Raw genomic sequence first — 16,843 nt, 5'->3', positions numbered from 1 at the left:
GTCCTGCTCCAGATTATTTTTGCACCCTGATTGACTCATCCTGTAGAGTGTCACCTCTCTGAAGTCTAAATACTACTGTGACTGACCCTGAATACTCCTGGAGGCAGATTTATTTAAGAGATGAACGTTGAGTTCACAGAGAATAAGTCTCACTCTGAAATCCATTTCTCTGTTTCCAGGTTTCCTCTGATTTAAAACTCTGCCCCTTTGCTGTTCATTCATCTGCTCTTTGAAGGCTTGGAAAGCTATAACACATAGGAAGTCAGGAAACCTGGCCTTCAAAATAAAATGTGTTAATTTATCTGAAAACATCAGGTAGCTACTCTGTGCACACTGTTGATTAAATAATTTAATAAGTACATTTGATATAAGTTAGCCAATAATAGAAGTCATGTGAGAAAGGTCCATTAAACAATAAAGGTTATTCCATTTTTTTTTTTCAAATCATGTTAAATAAATTCTAAAACAAAACAAAAAAATGTTTCAGGGTACATCCAGAGAAACAATTCAAAATAACCTTTTGATATTAAAATAGTGTTCACTAAACTAACATGTCCTCAAGTACAACAGACCGTGTTAAAATGAGAACAGATACTGATTTTCAGGAAATAAAACAGAGGAAGGGGTACTGCTGACAAGGTTTATCAGCATGCCATTAAACTCAATGCTTTCAGTGCAATGAAGTACACATAGGAATGCAAAAATAAGAGGAACACAACAACATTAATCCCGAAGATTAGAAATTTCTGAAAAAATAAAATGAGCTTCAAAATGTCGAAAAGTATAATAGAAAATGCATAAGTTTGTACAGGACTGTGCAGAGCACAAAGATCATAATCTAGATCAGAAATCCAATCTTGCATTCATTTTGGGGGAGATTTCTTGATTCGAGATTTTGAAGAAAAAGTATTACATGATAAATCAGCTGTTTGTTGCTGAGTTGATCTTATTTTTTTTTTTTTTTTTTTTAGCTTTGATAATAACATCAAAGAGATAACGGGGAGGCAAAAGAACCAGCAGGTGTCATATCAATTTAATGTCATCAAAACCATATAGCAGAACATAGTTTTCATTTCAAATAATAAAGCAGTCTTTTATTTTGAAGTTTGGGTCTCTCCGTATGCTCCAGTTTCCAGTTTCCAGCTGTGTTTTCCGGCAGACAGTCTGCTGGTGAGTGCAGGCTCGGACAGTCTCCTTCTGTTTCACATTACAATGATAAAAGCCTGCTCTCTGCTGATCAGCTGCTCTTTACATCGACTCTTCGGTTCTGTGTGAGGATTTTCTGGTCGTCTCTGTCGGTGAGAATCATTTCATATTTATCTGATTGTTAATGTTTAACATTTATATGTGCTGCAGGGTGAAATACTGAGCCTGCTTTATTCCCTCTGCTGTTTGTAAACACCAACACGGACTGAAGCGAAGTGTGGCTCTCTGCTAACGTGTCTCCATCAGACTGAAAATCAGAAATACGCTTCAGTTTGGTGTTTTCAGTCAAACATCGGGCGTGCAGGCAGCTGCGATCAGGGAGCTGCAGAGTTATTATCGAGAGTCTGACCGCGGCCTGTGAATCTGACTGGACGAGCCTGGCACTGATTAGTTAGCTTTACTGCTAACTGATATGTCGCTCATTAAACCAAAGGTTACTTCAGCTGTCCCTGTGATATTATTTATCTTAACGTCACAGAATGGTTATCTCAAAGGACCATTTCGTTTATTCATGTACAGTTATCATTAATGGTGATATTTAGAGCAGCGTTTGACAGTTCACAGAGAGCTACCAGCTGCTGAGGAGAACCGTTAGCCAGCTAGCAGCGACCTGATTAGCACAGAGAGCAGAGGCGAACCCAAGGGGCGAACCTCGGGGCGGCCAATAACGGCACGGACCCCCTTAAATCTGATTGGTCAGCTGTGATGCCACCCCCAAAACCCAAATGGTCATAGGCTGTTTGAGTAGTCAGAGGCGGGACTAACATTAAACTAAATAATTTTTGCTGTTTCAGTAGCTTTTCTGCATTTAGACATAATTTTATCTTACTAACACTTGGGATAAATTAAATTATCCAAAAATGACAAGCACACTTATGCTCTCTGTCCAGCTGTTAATCAAATAATAAATCTGCATGGTTTTTAGTAAAATGAAATTCACCAAGTTGTATCAAATTCAAGTAGGATATGAAACAACTCTGGCCTTTACGGGATGGGCCTTACTTTTTTTTTTTTGAGGTAGTGAAGAAGTCAGGGATAGAATACAAAAAGCTTTGAAGCTTGACACTTTCGAGGAATAATATGCTGGCCTTATGTTTTAATAACTTGCATACATTGTCGAATAATATGTATTTATCAATTGCTTGTTGAAACAGAGGCTTGTAAAACTAACTAGACAATTATCTCTTCCTGACGGGGATGCTTTCCTGTCTTTGCTTTGACAGAGAGAACAGATTTTCCAAACTTTAGGAGAGAGGAACACTACACACCTGAAGGTGAATTATTCTGAAGCTCTTTCCTGTCTCTGAATCCTGGTTTCATAGCTCACTCGTGGAGCATAGCAGCATTTATCTAGATAATAAACCTGAAAGACCTGATCATAAAGCACATCAGAATCAATTGATTGATTCTCAAAGGAAGACACCACTCAGAGATGCTTGATCTTATTAGTAAGAACTTAAAACTGTATATAAATCCACTGTAACAGAATTTAAAAAAACACTACTAAAATTACATTCAGCTATTGAAAATTTAGACAGTTTTGCTAAAGCTTAGCCTTGCAGATAGGACAGTTTATAGCAGAGCTACTCTCAGCTGATTGGGTTTTTGTCTGTAGCTGTATCAAGTCACAGTAATGGACGACAGAGTGTGGTCTGAATGACTGGAACATGCAGATAAATACCTTTATGATAAAACGCATACAGCCATAATGAGATCATACAGGGCTGTTTGTGTCAGACAGAAGACATGCAGCAGTCACAGTCTGACAAGAAAAAAACATTGAACGACACATCACCTGACTGGACTTTTATAGTTGACCGACTGAACCATTAAGAAAATGAACTCCTTTAGTAAATCTTGTAATCCAGTTATATCTTTGAGGCTGGAGTTCTGCATTAAAGCTTGGTCTTTTGAATCCAGTGTGGTGCAATTTGTTGTGTGCGCTGAGCTTTGAGTATAAACCATCCATACTTGACTTTATTCATGCATTATTTAATTCATAGCTGGTTATTCAGAGACCATAATACCTGATCTTACTGAGGATTTCTTTTAGTGTTGTTGGTGAAATCTTGCATTTACACTGAGTTGATGCATTTCCTAAACTATAACTGCAGTATTGTGAGGTCTGGTGTATTTAAAGTCCTGTTCATTAAGCCTTCTGTTTGAGCCTTCATTGTGCACAGAGCTGGAACATCTGGCTCTCCTGCAGCAGGTTATGATCCCTCTTTTAATTTACATGGTGTGTGCAGCTGTAGGATCACTCTGCATTCGTCTGTCTAAATCCAGCTGCTCCCAGCTGTGTGTGAGTGTCTGAGTAAGTGTGTGAGTGTGTGTGTGTGAGACAGTTTGTCTTTCTGTATCAAAGTCCAGACTAACAAAGACCAGAAACAGAGACAAAATATAACAGAAGGAGTCCTGTGAGTAAAAAAAAAGTTGATTTATTATCAGCTGATTCATGAAAAAACACACCTTTGCCTGTGTTCCTGCACACACACGCCTGTGCAGATAACTCCTTTTGTATTGTATTTATAATTTACACCTGGGTGTATCCTGGTCCAAACTCTGTTTCTCACTCTGCAGCATGCAAACATTTTATCTGTCACTGTGTCCTGAACGTATGAACACATGCTGGGCAACAGGTGCTAGCTGTCTTTATCCCAGCTCATAGAGTAAAGCATCATCATCATCAGTGACAACGTAAGAAATGCTTAAAATTCAGAGTTCAAAGGTGATGCAGTGAGAATATTCTGACATCAGACTGTGAATGTGTGTGAATCAGATGGTGAATGGTTTAACACCAGTACAGCCAGTCAAATAACAGACTGATCAGACTTTTATTTCTTCTCCTCATTTGGTAATCATCCCCCTCCTGTACACTGATACAGACACACACTCCCAGAGGACTCTGAGTCCTGGATTGTGTGCTAAATATAGTCTGGTTGTTAGGTGCAGGATTAATATGATGATGTTAGGAAGATATCTTTGTAAGTGCAAGGCCTTGGCATGGTTTCACTTCTACTCATGAGCGCTAATATTCTGTGGCAGAACCAGGCTAAAAGCTTTTTAAGTTCTGTGTTTGATTGGAAGGAGTTAGTATCAAAAGTCTGTGGATGTGAAAAATGAAGAAAAGTGAAAAAATAAGACTAACAAAGCTATAAGCTTTAGATGTAAGACATAGGCAGTAACTTGTACGAGAAGTGGTTTAAGAAATGCCCCATTGAGCTCCATGTAAATTAAACTGCAGTTCCCTTGGTGTCCACTAGAGTCTGTCTCCAGCAGTGAGTCAGTCCCCATAGAGCCTCATGTTAAAACAAACTGCATGTCTCAATTTTTTACCGTTACTCTGTCTTTTTGCTGATTTAGTTCACCACTGGTCTTCTTTTTGTTTACTACTCGTGACGTGCTCTGTGTCCTTGAGAATCAGAGACTTGTTTGTTATCAGAACAGGAAGTGGAGTAAGACAGTAAAAAACAAGGAAAGCATCAAATGAGAGTTTTATGAGCAGCTCCGCTCTTTAATGTTTGAACATGACTTTCTTCAGCCTCGTTTCGTGGGCCTGATATAATGAATCACATCTCTCTCTGTCTCTCTTTCGGCCTGTGTGTCACACAAGGCTGAGGCTATCAGAGCAGACATCTTGTTTACATCAGAGGCAGACTCTTGATGAGAGAGAGGATCTGTTTATAGGCTGTGGATGGGGCCTGGCACCGCCATGTGGCACTGGGCAGCCGCCAAGTACAATCACCCCCCTCCTCCTCCCCCTCCTCCCAGCTCCTCCAGTGAAGCAGGAAGGAAGAAGAGAGCAGGAATTAATTAAGAGCAGCTCTGAGCGGCTTCTACATGTCTGCAGCTCCATAATTCAGTCCACCATATGTACAGGGATGTTACAGTCTGTTCCCAGCACAGTGCTGCAGCCATGCTCTCACAGCCTGAACACACACACACACCTTAGAGGCATGTTAGTGTGAGTGCCTGATACACAGCAGGAAGCCAACAGAAAGACACCAATGCTTTACTCAGTCACAACACACAGGCACGAGGACCTGCAGGGAGGACTGAAGGCTGCTGGGTGAGCTCTGCTCCCGTTCTCTCTTGGTTAACCAGACGTGCAATCTCAACACTTTTGTTTCTTCAGAGATCATCTAGAGTGGTATCATGTTGCCCGTGGTTTGTTTCCTGCCTCACTGATGGATTTCTAACCCGTTGTCTGTTTCCTCCCGGCAGGTGCCGATGACGGTGACGTAGCCATGAGCGTTCCCTGGTGGACTCTAACCTGTACCTGGTGACAGAACCTCAGACCTTAACTTTCTGTCACCATCACGCTGTTCAGCCGTCACACCCCTGTAACATAGCCAGCCATGTTGGACGCGTCTGAATAGCGCGTGTCTTTGGAGGGGGGTCGTGGTTGTTCTGAGCTCCACCCACAGTCTGCCATGTTAGCGTTAGAATGAGAGACTGAGCAGGACACGGTGAACAGACCAGAGAGCGACAGGGCCGCAGCGCTTGTGTTGGTGACAGAGAAGAAGAGCCGTCCAATCAGGAGGCCTGAGGATGACCAGCCTGTTCAGGCGCAGCAGCAGCAATGGCGGCTCGAGGAGCGGCGGTGGCGGGGGCGGCGGCGGCGGGGGACAGGGCCAGCTCAACAACAGCAGACCCAACCGACAGGTCCGACGGCTGGAGTTCAACCAGGCCATGGAAGACTTCAAGACCATGTTCCCCTCTATGGACTACGAGGTCATCGAGTGCGTGTTGCGCTCCAACAACGGAGCTGTGGACGCCACCATCGACCAGCTGCTGCAGATGAGCATTGACGGACAGGGTTCTGATGACAGCTCCGACTCAGATGACAGCATCCCAGCAGAGGTCAGAGGGGGGGGTCAAAGGTCATCAAAGCATCAGGCGGGGGAAGGAATGCAGGTCTCTGCTTAAGGCTGGCACACATTACAGGATTCTTCAAACCTTCACACGTTTAGAGAGCACGCACTTGTTGATAACAAAAGACATCATACAAGATGTCATTTTTGCGATTTTTAAAGTGTGAGGTCTGCAGTCTGGAGCAAAACCACACACTAACTATTCCTCAGCAGAGCTTCAGCTTCTTCATGCTCAGTATTCCAAATCTCACATAGTAAAACAGGAATTTGGTGTAAACAAACATGACGGACGGACGTGAAACAACAATGATGGTTGTTTTTGGCCTCTAGAATTTAAAAAAAACGCACAAAAAAAGAAAAATGATCATGGAAAAAGTCGTGGAGACGGCGAGGACATTGGCTGTATGGATAACATTGCGAGTTGAAGGTCAGTAAAATCGTGACGAATAGACATGCACTGATCGATCAGTGCCGATTTCCTTAATTTTGGGGGTTTGGTGCTCGGTGATCAGTGATGTGTGACCGGCCCATCCCTACATATGAAACTGATCTTATATACCACCAGGAAGGTCTGACAGCCAGCTTTTGTTGCTTTTTGCTCTGAGACCTAACACTCAGGACACTTTATTGGTTGTTAAAGTTAAAACATAAAGATTTACTGTTTCACAGGTATTGTTCAATTATTTCAATAAAATAAGATGGGAACATTGAAGGTATATGCTGTCAGTTATAAAAAATAAAAATTAAAATCAGTATCAGTCCAAATCGGTATCAGCAGGTCAGGCTTTTTAAAGATCGGTGATTGGCGATCAGCCAGAAAATTATGACCGGTGCACCCCGAGTGACAAATATTACAGATAGATTTCTTACTTCCTCTTCGGTCAGTCAGCTGATTCAGCTCATGTCTTGATTGACTCTGCACCGGTACATGTGACATAACACGCTGTACCTGCTCAGCTCCTCTCATTGCGCCCCTCACACTACAAGATTTTTAGTAGCAAATATTAAACATGTTCGTTATCTTCAATCTCCCAATCGAAGGCCTTCCGAGTGGCTCCGACCAGAATAAAATCACTCTTATCACACCCCACACCACAGGCAAATCAGACACGATGTCATTTGCAATCATCTGACGATCAGACCTTTGTTGACTTTGATCGTAAGGGGAGATCGGGACAGAAATCAGCTCGATTATCCTGTAGTGTGTACCCGCTTTAAGAAAACACGTTTATACCATCAGGTGTTTATCTTCTTAGACAGTTCTCTCTATTCCACCATGAACATATCTTGTAAAGTATCTGCAAATCTAAAAATTAAAAAGAAATGGCGATTGGATCTGATGCAAACAGGAATGTTTAATCATGATGTCCTGCCCGTTTTTCTTCCTGTACGTTCATCTCAAACACCTTCCTCCTCTCAGTGGTTCTGAGTGCTGTACACTCTGTAAGCTCTGTTCTGTTAATGAACTGTTGTCCAAACATCTGAGTTCAATGACAGGAAGGATCACACCCTGAACACAGTGCTGCAGAACTGAAGCATTCAGGCTGTGGACCAAAATAAATAGGAGATAAAAGCCGGTCTAAATCCATCGTGCAGTTCAATCAGACTGCAGCTGGAGCCAGGTAGAGGGATGGAGGTGATCAGGTCTGAAAGGTACAGTACAGTGAAACAAAGCTCCTCTTTTTCTGCTTTCAGATTCTGGATCGAACACTGGAACCCGACAGTTCAGATGAGGAGCCGCCTCCGGTCTACTCCCCACCGACGTATGACATGCACATTTATGACAGGAAGTACCCGGACGCCCCGCCCACACCACCACCAAGGTAAGGAAGAGGAACTGGAACCTTTGGATAGAGGAAGCACGGCTCTGATTATGCAATCATCAGATTTTCCATCAAGCTTAACAAACATCTTTGTGTTCTTTGGGGGCCTGATTCATCAAACTGTGAACAGATGGACAGTTTTTACAGATGATGGTGTCGAGGAGTTTTTTGAGCTCTTTATTTACTGAGCTCTGTAGAGATTTGAGCTCGATGCTAACATTAGCATGCTTGGTGAACAAGCAGTTCTGCATATGAAAAAGAAGCAAAACAACTTCCAGCTTATAACTATAACAGGAATTGTTTTTCTTACTTTGAAAGTGAGAAGGGGCATTTGTATATGTGAACAGAAAATGACTCAAAGTCTCCAAAATCTAACTGTAGAGTCAGAGATACTTGATTATCTCAGGGGGAGATTCAGTTATTACCCTTTACCATATTCAGTAAGAATATTAAAGTTATAATGCAAATGAAAAATAAATGTGAAATTAAGCTTTGAGAGCTGTAGTGGTGCTGAGAACATTACATGCTGTTGTCAGAAAAAAGGAGCCATGAAGGCGATCAAACCTTCAGTGACCAGTTTATTTCTGTATCGTTATTTTTAACGCCTATGAACGCTGCCACGGCGTAGAGGTGTCAGACAGCCAGGCTGCACGATAAATATTTTCAGTGTGTGAAGCACATATGATACACCAACACAGCTGAACAGCTATTTGCACCAATTCTTTAAAGATATCATATTATGCTCTTTTTCTGCAGTTTAATATGGATCATTGATGTCTTCATGAAATGGTAGTCGCATGTTTTGGTCAAAAAGCCAATAAATCAAGCACAGCAGCATTGTTTCCAGGCTCTCATAGCCCCTCTGTTCAGAACGCTCTGATTTAGTGGGCGTGACCTTCATATGTAAATGAGTCACCGGTGATACCGTCCCGCTCTTCCACGTCACTGAGAGTGGCGCCACAAGCTCCGAGTGCACAATGTTTAGAAAACAGTGAAGCTCGTTTACTGTAACATTACAGGCTAAAACAACAGGCTAACCGCAGCTAAAGTTGGCATTCTGAAGCTAACATAGAGACAGGGGGGACACTGAGGAAAAGCTCTTACATCTGCTCCACAGCACACAGCATTTAAAATACTCAGATTTCCAGGGTCCGAGGTTTGTTGGTGGATGGTTGGTAACGCGCCTGGATTCAGGACCAGTGTATTCGCTAGCCCTCTGTTGTACTGTCCAAAGTTGGAAAAGCAGTCAACCGTGAAGTGACTAGCACACACATGCACAGTTTTACTGAGTGTAGCTGGCACATTTCCTTGATAAATGAACTCTAGCCACTTAGTCTTGTCTTTTTCAGAGATGGGAAGCTTGTGCATGGAACTATGTGGCTGTTTACAGCCAAAAACAGAGCAGTGATGGCTCTTCAACTTCGGCATTCTCCTCCCCACTGCTGGAGAGATTTCTCTCCAGCAGCAGGGAGGGGAGTGGGTGCGGGGAGGAGGTTCGGGGTGCCTGTTCCGGTGGATCAATCAGGTCAGCCTTGCTCCTGATTGGTCAAAAAAGGGAATCACTGACGTCAGCAAATCCCCAAAATCCAAGCTTGTTTTAGGTCAGGATTTTACATTCACAAGCTCTACTAAGTAGAGGTTTTGTCTTTAAATATCACATTTTGTAGGCTGGGAGGAAAGCCTGAGACCCACAAATTTCACCAAAAGACTAGATGAAGGGATTTTTTGCATAATATGGGACCTTTCATATAACTTGAAATCTAATTCCAACAGAAACTTTCAGAGATCATGTTTGTTTTATTTGCATGAATTTTGAACCAGCTGTGGAGGTTTCCCCTTCACCTGTGAGCAATCTCTGTTTCCGTTCATGACAAGTAATAAATGATTAAAGCTTCCTGACTCAGGCCTGTAGCGGGTCAGTTGAAAGATCTGAATAATGAATGGTTAAAATGTGTAATGTGCCTGCTGCAGCTGATGGACTCAGTCATGACCCCTGTAACTCCTCGCTGTCTCCCAGGTTTGAAGCTGAACCTCCTCCAGGTCACCAGCAGGTCAGAAGTTACCGTAACTGGAACCCTCCTCTGCTCGGGAACCTGCCTGATGATTTCCTGAGGATCCTGCCCCAGCAGATGGACAGTATTAAGGTGAAATGATGTCAGACCTGACCCGGTTTCCTGAAGTCTGATCTAAACACTCAGTTAATCAGACATGAACACCCCTGTCCTCTCCTGTCTTTGCCTCCACAGAGCTCTCAGAGCAGTCTCTCTCAGCCTTCCTCCTCCTCCTCCTCCTCAGTTTCCTCAGTGGGCCAGTGGACAGCCGGGTCTGGTTCTGTGCCTGGAGCTGCAGGGTCCACAGGAGGTCCAGGTCTGAACTCAGGAGCCACAGAACAAGACAAGAAGCTGAAGCAGTATCTGGAAGACGAGCGGATCGCCCTGTTCCTGCAGAATGAGGAGTTTATGAGAGAGCTGCAGCGCAACCGCGAGTTCCTCATCGCCTTAGAGAGAGGTACGAGCATCTGAACCAGACTGTCTCCTCTGAGCTCATTCTGAAGTCTGTTATGGCGTTTTATTCAGATGAGAAGTGATGCCTAAATTCTACAAACATCCAGCTCGTCTTTATGATAAAGAAAAGGTTCCCTCTGGAGTTTTTAGACACGTTTTTGAAATTGTGAATCTTTTGAGCTGAGTTGTTTGTCCTTGGGGATAAACTGAAACTTCTCAGGAACCTTTTCTCAGATGTTTTATTTTTGTTCTGTTATTGCCATGATCTGCCTTGATGCTCGAGTCCAGTGCTCGTCTCTCTGGAATTACTTTAGTCCCAGTAATGAAACTTCAAGCTGTGTTTAACACAGAACATACAGCAGCCCAAAGCTACCTTAACAAAAAGTGAAATGCCCCTTTAACTGCTCAGCCTAACCAGTGTCTCATCAGCTGTCTTACTAATTTCTCCTCCTGATTTTCTTCACAGACTTTTAGTTCATGTTATTCAGGAGTGAAAACTTCCAGAGTGGTTTACATCCTCACTCTAAAGATAAAAACCACAGAGTACAGTTTTATTTTGGTTTCAGTAAACGTAGTTAAACTTCAGTAAAGGTCCCGTCCTGTGCTGTGGTGTTTGTAGTTTTGATTGCTGCTGTGTGTCTGGTCGCTGTTTAACCCTTTCTTTACTTGGACTGAATCAATTCCACGTGTCTCCATTTCTCACAGTCTAACATCCCCCAGCTTACGATCAAGGCTCTCGTGCTTCCATTGTTTAAGCTCGAGATAGATTTGATTCGGTAACCAGACTCTGTGACCAGTTTCTAATCGTCCTGTGCTGAAGTAAACAATGTTGGTCTCCTGTTCAAAACTGTGAACTGGTCCCGATGATCCCATAAGATCCAGGTCTCATCACATCAGTGTTCATAACATCTGCTCTCTGTTTTTAGATCGCTTGAAGTATGAATCAAAGAAATCAAAGTCCAATCATTCATCTAGCATGGAGAGTTCCACAGGTATATATCACTCATCAAGCTTCCTCTGCTCAGCTGTTTGCTCTCTGAACTCTACTGAATACTGGTCTGTGTGTGTGTCTGCACATTCACTGTGATACCTGTGTAATACCTGTGAGTCTGTGTGTAGACTTCACTCTATAAATACCTGTACAGGTGCTGTGTGTGTGTGTTCATGTACATGCTGTAAGTGTGCCTTGTGTTAGTGCTGCTGTGTCTGTGTGCAGGAGAACAGTACTCTGCAGCTTCACTGGACGCCGTCTCAGATGACGCCATGTTCAGGGACAAACTCAAACACATGGGAAAATGTGAGTGTGATGACAATTTCATCAATACCTGCGTCAGCTTTAACACTTCTGCTCCTTCTTCTTATACATACCTCAGGTCTAAACTTTTACAGGTACAAAAAGCCTTAGATGTCCTCTGGTGAAGATTATTTTTAACAACAAACAGCTGTTTCAACACTCTTCACACACACTGAGACTGACAGAAACTTCTGGGAGGCTGGATTTGTATGACCACTACTCCCATACATGTTTAGTTTTTGTTTGATAAAGTCAGAGATAAACAGTTACAGAAATCCACTGCAGCAGCTCCAAAATATTTCACACTTTTTAAGAAAAAGAGACTCAAACATGTGCAAAAACAGGGCCCATATTTGTCAAAAAGATAATCATCAAAGGTTATTGAATGATGTGGTTAATTTTTTTTTCAATGGCTGATATAGCTGTGTTTTCTGACCCTTAGCTACGAGAAAGAAGCTGTTTGAAATCGCCAGAACGTTCTCAGAGAAGACGAAGAGGAGAAAGTCAAAAAGGAGGACGCTCTTGAAGCACCATTCGTATCCTTTGCTCCACAGCTGTCCCTCTCTGTGGGTGAAAAAACAGGATCCTGTGTGTGCTGTTTGTGTGTTGTCCCTGTGCATGGTTGGTTTCTCTGCAGCTCCCTCCAAAATCCAGAGACATGCTGCTTGTAGAGACAGTGCATGCTGGGTTGTTTTTGTCTGAGGGAACTAGAAAAAGGATCTATTTACAGACACAGAGTTTCATAAGCTTCAGTCATCACTTTTGCACTTATTGTGTATCTTTTTTTCAGTTGCTGACAAAGAGTCAGGTGATGATGTGTCTCCATAGCTGATTTCTTCCTCCTCTGTTGTGATTCTTTAAATATTGGTCTTAACTGAGTCTCCTCTCAGACTGGGCACCGCCAACTCTACCGCCAACCTCCTGGACGACGTGGAGGGTCACCCCAATGGTACAAAACACACACAGACACACACATCTTAAATAGCACAATGACTTTCCCCGTGTTACAGTCTCCAACAGTCTCCCCTGAAAGACACTGAGCAACCTCACCCTCCTACAGCAGCCCAACCCCCCACCCTACCAGTTTCTGTCTGTGGATTAAAAAAAAAACAACAGTTTCACTTCAGCTTTAGTCAGAAAATGAGAAGTGGAGAACAAACACTGTCAGGAAAAGATATGAAGCATTGTTTTACAAACATTAAAGATGACACATTATATAAAACTCACTTCTTTGTGTCTGAGGAGCTGAAAAACTGGGATGATTAAACCTTGTCTCTGTTTTTATCGCCTCTTTACGTCACTTAGACTAAATTTAGACCAGTCTTTAGCTCCTGTGTGTCAGCTCCACTTTGTTTATAACATTTTCTACAGAAACAACATGAAACTGCTCCAGATCTTGATATAAAATCACTTTCTGTGTGTTGAAACTCAGAGGTCCTCATTGAAACTTCTCCTTTTGTTCACTGCAAGGATCAAACTTCTTTATCTCCTCATTCCTGCCAGAATAAAGATGGACATCTGCAGACATTTCACTTCTCTGACACACACACACACACACACACACACACACAAACACACACACACACACACACACACACACACACACACACACACACACACACACACATACACACACATACACACACATATTCCTGAACAGATAGAATGGAGGTTTATGATTGTGAGTTAAGTTGACTCATTTCTGTATATGTTTGTGTTTTTCCAGAAGAAGATGGTCAGCCCAGAAGAGCAAAAACTCAGGAAGAGAACGAACAACGTAATGAGCCATTATCATGGTAAGACCCCCTTCAGTGCTCCTGAAAGTGCCATTTATTAAAGTTATAATCCATATTTAATATGCTTATTTGTATAAACATTAATCCGTCTGCAAAAAATGAGGTACAAGCTGCAGAAAGGCTGTTAAAAACAGGCTAAATACATACAGCCAGTGGGGTTTGACTCACTTTAGGAGACAGCATCTGGTGGACATTCAGGAAACTGCAGTTTTCTTCATGCTCAGCTCTGCAGGTTTAATTTTCAAGGTTTGCTTTCTACAGAAGTCTCATGTAATTAAAATTTACATGTGTTTTTACTTCAGCCAAAGAGTGCATGGTATCATCTGATGAGAAGGCTCCTCCCACCTCTACCCTTTGTTCCTAAACTGTCTTAAAACTTCCGCTGTTACATCATTTTCCTCCTTACAATCACCAGAGGCTTCAAATATTTCCTAACAAGCTTCAAAACATCAGAATGAAGTCTATCAGACTACAAAACCCTCTGATGAGATCAAGCTCAGGATATGGTGATAGAATCAGTAAAATAACAATGGTTGTTAAGTAAAAGCTTATCTTTCCACATGCAGTGAGGATGTGAGGAAGCTCTGATTGGCTGTGAACAGCTTACACAACAAGAGAGAGGCTTAGAACAGGTTCTTCAGTCCCTGTGAGATGTAACACTTATTGGAGCAGAGATCTCACAGCTTCACCTCAGAAACAAAACAGGTTGATTGATTAGGAAGTGACATCATACTGTCTGTATCCACTCCTCACAGTCTGTAAATAAATAAATATGTGCCTGTTATCAGACTTTATTAGAAGAAATCATCCAGACTGTTTGGTCTGAAGCTAATAATAAAACCTCCTCCTTTGTCTGTGATTCAGACGTCTGACGCGTCTCCTCATCACCTAATCGCTCTCTCTTTCTCTCTCTTTGAATTTCAGATTCTCCTGCGCTGCACCATATCAGGGTTACCATGGCGACGGCAGCATGACCCATGGGTGGCGGCCTTGCAGCTCTTCCTGTCCCCCACCCCCTCTTCTCTCCCTTCCACCCACCTTTAACCCAGAGCAGCCAGTGTAAGGCTCCCCTCCCCCTCCCTGGGAGAGGCCGTGGACTGTTCCCAGCACTGTAAATGTATACTCTCTGTATGATAACACTCTGTTATATATATATAATTTTAATGTAAATGCATTAGTCTGACAGTATTTGTTATAACGGCTTCCTTTAGACGGAGAGGAGCACACGTGTAGTCATGTGACCCTCTCAGTAGCAGACTGTGAGCCTCTGATTGGCTCCCTCAGGCCGGGCAGCTCAGAGTGCACACGCCCCTTTCTATACACTAAACCATGTAGAGCTTTTATACCATGTTTTCTTAATAATCAGATTGTAATATTTTGCTCTTTTTGAACGTCAGGGGTTGTAACTGAAATTCTTACGTGTCAGATCTCTGTGGCCATCTCAGCTGTGGCTGCACGCCAACATGATAACCAGCCAATCACATTAAGAGGAGCTCATGATCCAACTCCAGGGTGGTTTGTTTGGCCTGGTGAGAAACTCACTCCTGCACAGGGGGAAACTGAGACCAGACGTGTTTTCAGAGCAAATGCAAATGCAGAAATCTAGCCAAGGAGAACATGAATCCTGATGTCTGCAGGTGGGAGAGTATTGACAGGAGGTGGAATATTCTGTGAATGACTCCTGTAATGTGATGATGTATTCACTCAGGATTAGGAATTTAGTAAAGTTGCTCAAACTGAGTGCTTCAAACTCTAATTTACATTTGTGAACACACCTTTTATAATTCACGACAGTTAAAGATGTAGTGCAAATATCCAAATGAAATCTTTGCAACAGAAAGAGAAAATATGAACCTAAAATGAAAAAAATGCAGATGCTTATTTTGTCAGTGTTAGGTTTTAGGGTAATTTTCTTCACATTACAGGAATGGCAGACCATGTGCGATCAAACATATTGAGGTTGTATCTGCCCTGTTAGAAATTGTTGTTGTTGTTGTCACCTTTATTTTTTTTTTTGCAGGTTTTTTTTTTAAATTTATGATCAGAACTAGGTAGAAAAAAGAAAGAAATCTGTTCTATGATGAAGCTGTATAATCAGAGGGATATGGTCTTTAGTTCTCAGCTATGTATTTTCATAATGAATAACAGAGAGAAGGCAGATTTCCACAGGATTAAATCACTGAAATCTCCTCTTACTGAATTATAAATTGTAAGCCTTCCTCAGGTTGTCCTAGACCTGTGAGCATAGAGATCAAGTTAATTTAAGGAGAAATCACAGCCTGTGGATATTTCTGTAGAAACAAATATGTCCAAACTTTATACTTTAAATAGTTATCTTTTAAGACAGCAGAAACTGTCGATTTGCACTTTCATTTCTGATCAGACATCTGAGGGCTCTATATGAATAAGACAGGCATATTTTGGTTCTCAGATAACATTAAATAAAGTCAAAGCCACGCAGGATAAAGTTCACAGATGACACTGCAATAAACATTATTTTCTATCTCAGGTTAAACTGTCTCTGATTTAGAGATATAGTGTTTCAGCTTCATAAAGTTCCCCTTCTCACAGAGGAGACAGGTCTCAAACCTCCACATCAACTCTGACTGTTAGGAGCTACATGGTGATTTAAATTTTGGAATAATGCCACCTGAAGCCCAAATCTACCTCCTCTTACCCATAAGCCCTTGCATCATTCAGGTCTTGTCCTGTTGGTTTGGATTTCTGTCTGAGGTAGTTTACCTGTGTTATATTTGGAGTTCTTCTCACCTGGCCTGTTAAACCAACTGGAGTGTGAATCAGCTGCTTCGTTCACAGCTTCACTTCACTCTGCTGATACTCTGCCAGCTCTCCAAATGTCTGCGCTCAAACATTTCTAGATTTGAGCAGAACGTTATGGAATAATAGATATCACCTGTTCTACATTGCCATATCTCAGCTCATCACGCCGTGTCTGATGCCAGTGTTAACGCCATAACATTTCCACACGATGGATACGAGTCTGTCAGGATACAGAAGCTTCTGACCGGATGATTGCCTCGTGAAGACTTGATCTGACTGGATGAAAGTGACGCTGTTAGAAAAAAAAAAAGCCAATGAGGTTTTCCATCCTTTGTACCGCTCTTTCTGTTTGTTTGTGTCGATGTGAAACTAGCATGGATCCAGATGTAGTGACAGTCTGATGTAGCCTGCGTGAACACAGACGTGTTGACGAGAGAGCAGATAAAGTGTGTTTTTGTGGGTTTAAGTACGTTTACAACCAGAAGGTTTCAAGAAAAAAACTGCCTGATTTTCAGCTTTAGACAAGTTAGATGAGTTAACTTTCTCCCTTTGTGAATAAAGTGTT

At 42.2% G+C, this 16,843-nt stretch overlaps 1 protein-coding gene across 4 annotated transcripts; it reads left to right on the top strand.

Annotated features, from left to right (window-relative positions):
• The first annotated feature begins 1,151 nt into the window (after positions 1-1,151).
• cuedc1b (CUE domain containing 1b) lies at positions 1,152-16,812 on the top strand. 4 transcript variants are annotated; one of them, XM_074679926.1, is made up of 11 exons: positions 1,152-1,298; positions 5,431-6,069; positions 7,776-7,903; positions 9,921-10,047; positions 10,150-10,411; positions 11,334-11,399; positions 11,627-11,704; positions 12,144-12,237; positions 12,592-12,650; positions 13,428-13,497; positions 14,422-16,812. In XM_074679926.1, coding segments are annotated over exons 2-11 (1,197 nt in total). In that variant the 5' UTR covers positions 1,152-1,298; positions 5,431-5,757; the 3' UTR covers positions 14,423-16,812. The 4 variants fall into 4 exon arrangements, with proteins under 4 accessions (XP_074536027.1, XP_074536024.1, XP_074536028.1 ...); XM_074679923.1 differs by having other exon boundaries at positions 11,624-11,704; positions 14,422-16,811; XM_074679925.1 differs by lacking the exon at positions 1,152-1,298 and adding an exon at positions 2,436-2,480 and having other exon boundaries at positions 11,624-11,704; positions 14,422-16,811.
• The last annotated feature ends 31 nt before the right edge of the window (positions 16,813-16,843 follow it).

The sequence above is a fragment of the Halichoeres trimaculatus genome, unplaced genomic scaffold (genome assembly GCF_033239565.1).
Source record: "Halichoeres trimaculatus isolate MK-OKI-2021-1 unplaced genomic scaffold, fHalTri1.1 fHalTri1_scaffold_9, whole genome shotgun sequence".
Lineage (NCBI taxonomy): Eukaryota > Metazoa > Chordata > Actinopteri > Labriformes > Labridae > Halichoeres > Halichoeres trimaculatus.
The sequence above is the reverse complement of the archived record's forward strand: the minus strand, read 5'-3'. Positions and strand labels throughout refer to the sequence as shown.

Bases quoted from the DNA above. Each gene is read 5' to 3' on its own strand.
- cuedc1b (XM_074679923.1), top strand. From the start codon at position 5,758: ATGACCAGCCTGTTCAGGCGCAGCAGCAGCAATGGCGGCTCGAGGAGC. The intron at 11,400-11,623 runs GTATATATCACT...GTCTGTGTGCAG, and splicing joins TAGCATGGAGAGTTCCACAG to GAGAACAGTACTCTGCAGCT. The intron at 12,238-12,591 runs GTATCCTTTGCT...GTCTCCTCTCAG, and splicing joins ACGCTCTTGAAGCACCATTC to ACTGGGCACCGCCAACTCTA.